At 36.6% G+C, this 6481-nt stretch overlaps 1 protein-coding gene across 1 annotated transcript; it reads right to left on the bottom strand.

The window, feature by feature from the left end:
- Window positions 1-5039: 5039 nt before the first annotated feature.
- On the bottom strand, window positions 5040-6010 carry LOC118755396 (the record flags this gene model as incomplete). The annotated part of the gene is made up of 6 exons (XM_036490234.1): window positions 5959-6010; window positions 5831-5902; window positions 5693-5769; window positions 5523-5627; window positions 5253-5465; window positions 5040-5196 (listed from the first exon to the last, which is right to left on the bottom strand). Coding segments are annotated over exons 1-6 (676 nt in total), but the record flags the coding sequence as incomplete, so codon positions are not given.
- Window positions 6011-6481: the final 471 nt, after the last annotated feature.

Genomic DNA, 6481 nt, shown 5'->3' with positions numbered 1-6481 from the left:
ACGAGCACTGGACAAAGCCATCGGACCAGAGTTTGAAATACCTGGGTCATGTGGTGAGCGAAGAAGGGATTCACACTGATCCTGACAAGATTGCGGCGATTAAAGAATTGACACCGCCAACAAACACACGCGAGTTACGGCGCTTTCCTATTACGTTGCATAATGCACATAGATAATCTATTTGTTTATGCAATCATTTTCATCATTATTTAGTACGATTAGCTGCATATTTCGGGATGGCCACGTGCATGGTAACTTCACGAAGGTGTTGTTTGCTTGTTCCAACCAGTTTTCGGCGGTAAATTTTCAGCCTCAGGACGGATGTGCCCAATCTAAGCGAAACGCTGCACCACTATAAACTATAACAAGGAGCTCTAAGAATTTGTACATTTTTTACCTTCCTCTAAGTTTATGCTTCCATAGTGCTTTCATTGACGATAAGCTACTTTTTAACTATTCTTTTGTACATATGTCCTCTGAAAAGGACCCAAATTAAAGCAACGTCCTAGATCTATAATAATATCTCATGGAACACTGCATATAATGCCAAATTTTTTTGCGGTAAGGTAATTTAAGGTATTTTAAATTACTACACACTTATTAACAGCTATGCTGATACGATGAATTAAGTAAATTTAACTTGCGTGGTGTTATTTTTTAATGCATAAAAAATTTCTTTAAAAAATAATAAAATTTCCAAAACAATAATTTGTTGAGGTGGCAGTGATACTCGAGCAATTTACGAAAAGTATAAACGTCATAAGCACAGTTTATGTCAAAAAATTTCAAAGTGAAACTACCTTCTTTTTTGGTATCATGTCTAAATCTTTGAAATTAAAATTATATTGTATTCCATGGTGAAATAGGACTTGGAGAACTGTCCTTTTGGATGGGACTTACTGGGTATGTACAACCATTCTTGATTGCAGAACTGGGTGAGTAAGGGTTTGAGCTCTTTGAGGTAGAGCTTTTGTCCTTTGATGTCGGACTTAGAGGGTGGGTATTCACGTTTTTCGGGATTGAACTTGTAAATTTGGGGTTTTCACTGACTGAGGACTGAATATTTATTCGATTGTCAACGACAATCATATAATGCTCATAGTGAGTTTCAAACGCGTCCCAGGCGAGCTCGAAATTCTTGCCATTTAAAGCAAAGTTTTTTATAAGGAGAGCGGCTACTCCGCTTCTGTTTCAAGTGGTACAGCTTTTGAATCGCAGAAAATTTGGGATTTTTTATGTACAATGCTCTGAATGTGCCTTTGAAGTTTGGTCAGTCTTCATATCCTCCATTGACAACTTCACAAGCAGGTACTTTGGGAAAATTGTACGAATCGGGTCGAATTCGGGATATCGACATGCTCTTAGTTAGTCTCGAGTTTGTCTGGAGTTGACTGAGTATCTCGTGTATCTTCAACTTAGTGTTGAAGCCGAAGTCATTGGAATTTTCATATAATGCATTGCACTTATCTCGGATCCTTTCGTCTATGTTGCTAAGCTGCATGTTTTCGTTCGCGGCGTCCACCAGAGCCATGTGTTGGTTGAGCTGATCCAAGTTTTTCTTGAGTTCTGCGTCGGTATGGTTCGTTGCGCTTATTTTCCACCAGTCGCAGAATTTATCAAGCCTAGTTATTTCGTAGAGAAGATTTTTATGATTATCTTCGTCGGTCTGGGGATTTGACCAAGTAAGATAACCTTGTTGAGTTTGGGGTAAATGAGTTTGGCATTTTCCTGTTTGTCTTCTGCCATTTTGAGTTTTGAGATTTATTGAGTATTAAGAGGGGGCCTTTTTTGTTAGTGGGAGTCTTTATTTTGATTTATTTTTATCTTAATTATTTATTTTTATTCGTTAGGGTTTTATTTAATAAATGTTTTTATTTAATTTAGTGCTTTGTGCGAATATTATTGTGCAATATTTTTGCTCCACACTGTACTGTTTGTTAAACCGCAAGCTCAACTTGTTTACGTATGTCGACCGCTTATATACGTGGGTATGTATGTATGTACATATGTCACCCACTAGCTGCTAGTTAGAATAGCGAATGAGTGGGGAACAGTAAAAATAAGAAATATCACTGTGGGGTTGGAGCGGAGTATGTACGATATGCTTTGTATGTACGTTTGTGTACCTGTCGCATGTAAATTGTGTTTGCTATGCGATCAGTGAATATCGAGAACTTTGGGTGTAATTTGCTTTTATTTATTTGAGATGGGGAATTGGGCAATAGAATTGGGCACAAAGACGCACAGGTTAATGTCTGTATGCACCTGTGTGTAGGTATGTATATATGAACATATATGCATGCGTTTGGGGAGCGTAGCGGTGACTTTGCTTACATATTACCCAGTGCTAGTTTGGCCAAGTATATTTATTACGCGCGTGTACTTTTTGGAATGCGTTTGGGAGCAGTTTCATATATATATGTACGTGGAGAGATATACATATGTATAGGGGTTATATACGTATGAAAATGTATCTATGTATACTTAGCGGATTTTGTTTTTTTTTTTTGAGTATGGCTTAAGAGGAGATGCGTGGGTTTTTAAAATATAAATATTAATATATACATATATGCGCAAAAATTTGCGGTAAATCAAATTGTGGGTTTCTATTTTTACCATCTTTGGGGTCCGCTAAGTATATATACGTATATAAATGAGTTAGTTTAGCGGATTTTTAAATTTTGAGGTTATATTCAAATGCGCGGGAATGGTCGCAAAAATATATGTGTTGATAGAGAGCGTTATTTGCTGTACGGTGTATGAAGCAGGGAGGTTTTCAAACACCGTTTTGGGAAAATCCGCTAATTTTTTTTGTATGTGAATAAGTAAATGATGCACTTACTTTGACATTCCGTTTCTTTGTACAAACCACTGAGTTTAGGGGTGCTTTTTAATTGATTTGGATCCGGCCTAATGTAATCCGATACTGCTGTGTGGGTGTTGATATGTATACGGCTGCGACTTTTTGCCGATGCTGTAGGGCTATGTGCCTTTTGTTTTTGGGCGGTCTTTGGCAGGCGACTTGCTAGAGTTTTTTGCCTTCTGCCTGCTGTGCGGTTACAGCTAATCGCCTGTTTGTGGCGTTGTTGGGCGTCTACTTGCCAAACTAGTTGCTGCTGCTCTGCTGCAGAGATGTTTTGGAGTTGCGCTGTTAACTGCTTGCTGAGAGGTTGTTGTTGGGCGGCCAATTTTGGACGGTTTTTGTGGCGCTGTTGTTTGCCGGTGTTTGCGCGACTACTTTCTGTTTTGTTGTTGGGCGACCAAAAATATTTTTTTGTATGTGTGTGTGTCGCTTCACTCTGTACAATCAACTTTATTTTTCAAACTTTTAATTTGTGTACACGTTTTTTTTTTTGCAAAATTGTCCACTTGAATGTTTTACTATTTTTTTGTTCACTGCATTTAGTATTATAATGTGCGCAACTATTATGTGCGTATGTATTTTGTCAGCCGTCTTATATTTGGCAAGTATTTGTGTTATATGTACATTCAAGGTTTGTATTTAAACTTTTGTTGTGTCGCACCAACTTTATAGCTTTTACCCTAGATTTTTTCACTTTTTTTATTAATTTATAATTTCAATTATTTTTCACGAACTTTCTCGTATGTATATGTAAGTACTTGGGCGCATACCGTTGACGCGACTTAACTTGCTGGCCGCTACTTCGCTCGCTACGCTTTCGCTTACTTGCTTTTTAACGCAGTTGGGAGTTTCTTTGTATGTTTCTTTTGTTCTTTTTAATTGGGTTTCGGCACTATGTTCGCGCTTTGGCGAATAAATAAAATAATTATAGTTTATTTCTGTTGAAACAAAAGAGTTCATTTTTCGTTTTTAACATCTTTAATTTAATTATTCCAATAATTTTATTACAATAAATATAAACGAGAGGGGTTTGAGGTCCGTCTTCGGGGAGGTGTAGCGAACGATTAAACTAATTTCTCTCTTGCCTTTTAGGCAGCTTAACATTAGTTATTACACATGATTCAATAATGAAAGATTTTGTAAGTAGCTTTTTTCTAAAAGTTGACACTCCCACCGACAGGGATGGTTTTTAAAAGCAGGAAAAAGGGGAAGAATTCAATCATACTTCCTAAAATGGTAGCTGAATTCCGCAAAAAGGTTGGCATAACAGTGCATAGTGGTAGTTTAATTTAAACCAGCTTATTTACATCGAATATAACTCAAGAATGGGTGGTCCACTTTGAGCTACTTTTTTGGTGTGTTTGTTTGCCTTGTTGTTTGGAAAAATTATGGATTTTTTATTAAAAAACGCCAAACAAAAACATTTGGAGCTTACGTCTCTTTCGCGGTTATGGCTCGATTGCTTCGAATATGGTAATTCGAATTCTTTGATGTTGCACTTTTAGTATTCTCGGGAAATTATGCCGCTGTCAGAATATTAAACATTGGCTTACACAGTCGCGATTGGCGCTTCGTGCCGGACGACGGACGGTTCCATATTGCGTACTTTTAGACACCACGGCTTTTTAGAGAATTTTAGCGACGGAAATTTAGCGTAGCCATTGTCAGAATTCCACTACAGTAGGGATGCATAGCGGAGGTGCTCGCAGTCGACGTCGCGGTCAAACTGCGAGCACGCGAGCGTGCTAGGCGAGGTGAAGTGAGCTGTACGGAGCTGTGAGCTGTTGACCGATCACACCTGATGTATAAACCCATCATGGCTGATAAATCATATTTGATGTGCAAACCTATCACAGGTGAGCAATCATGCTTGATGCACATACCCATCACAGTTGATCCGAATATTAAAAAAAAATTTGATACATACATTAATTTTCACTTCACATTTATTACATATGTTAATTTTTGTTAATTTTTAATTTAATTTAGTTAATTTTGTTTTGTTGTTTGTTTTTTTAAATATTTTTTTTGTTGAACGCGATGTTGGCTCAGTTCTACCGCCTTTCGCACACTTCTTTCGAAGTTGAGGGCCCCTTGTTTCTGGAATACATCTGAAATGAAATGCAAAAAGATATCTTATAACAATAGCTTTTCTTTGGTAGATTAAAGAAAGTACCTCGCAGAATATTATTAATAAAATTAAGTTTATTAAGGGCCTGTTTCTCCCATGTCCCGTCCCAATTGTAATTGTGAAGCAGGTCATCCGTGAAGATGCCGCGAATGACAGGGCCGACATCTTCTGATGTCCCCTTCATTTTGTTCAAATATGAAGTCTATAAAAAAAGAAAATAAATTTATATGGGTATAATATTACAATAATGAGTGTTACCATTGCTTGGGCAAACTCTTGAACTTGAAGCCTTTCTTCCACATTCAGCACCCCAGTGGTAGTTGCTAATGGGAGCATGCTGGTGACCTCGTTCATGAACGTGTCCTCCAACTCTCCCGTCAGGCGGCAAACGGACATCTCAATTTTTCTAACCGCCACCTTACACTCTCTTAGCGCCTTCGTCTGAGCCATCGCCTCCGGGTTCTTTTCGATCTGGTGAAAATGTTTTACATTAATAAACGTGTAGGAGTAAAATTACCACATTCTTACACTTATATTTATTTTCTCTAGCTCCTTAGCTATCTCCTCTTGGTTGGCTACAATACTAGCCAATCCCTGGCTAAGAATGGCTTGATTTTGCATTACAGTCGTTTGCTTAAGTATGAGAAGTATTTTTACAATGAGAAAATACATTTATCAAAAACAGAAACGCAAATTACATTTTCCTCTAACTTTGCCAGCCGTGCGTTGGACTCCTTTTGCCCATTCAGGACTTCCCTCAAAGCTTTCAGAATATCTTAAACGAAAATATCAAATAAATAATTAATTACTATAGGCGAAATTCGTTTTTTGCGTACCATTTTGAGATGATGCCGATGTCTCCGGATGCGGATCACTTAAAGCGTCATACGATTTTTTTGGCAAAATTGCTAAAAAGAAAACTAAACTGATATATAAGTTTTTGTTTATTAATTTATTTGCTTACTGTTTTCTTGGCTATCGAATGACTCTTCAAAAATATTGCCGGATATATCCATGTATTAAAAAATCAAGAATTGTTATTAATATTGTTATTATACTTATTTTTATTATTATTTTGTTGTCATTTTTATTATTAATATTTTTGTTAATATTTAAGAGTATTATTATTATTTTTTTTATTATTATTATTATTAGTAGTAGTTTTATTATTATATTTATTGATATTATTGCTTTTATTTTTGCTTTTATTTATTTTCAAGATTAATTTAAATGCAATGCTTAGATTAGTGTGCAAACTCATGAAATAGATGGTGAAGAAGGGGAATAAGAAGAAACTTGTTGCCTATAGGTATGGAAAAATATTTGAATTCGATATCTGTAACCGGAACTACTGTGGTTTCACTACTCAATTCTCCAGCAACAACTATACCTAAACCACTAAACGACTGCAGAGGTTGCTCGAAGTAGTTTTCCGTATTTTGGAAAACTTTGCATACAAAATTCTCGGGGCTCACTTGGTCCACTAC

This window comes from Rhagoletis pomonella, unplaced genomic scaffold, assembly GCF_013731165.1.
Source record: "Rhagoletis pomonella isolate Grant_MI unplaced genomic scaffold, Rhpom_1.0 Rhpom_scaffold_06156, whole genome shotgun sequence".
NCBI lineage: Eukaryota > Metazoa > Arthropoda > Insecta > Diptera > Tephritidae > Rhagoletis > Rhagoletis pomonella.
The sequence above is the reverse complement of the archived record's forward strand: the minus strand, read 5'-3'. Positions and strand labels throughout refer to the sequence as shown.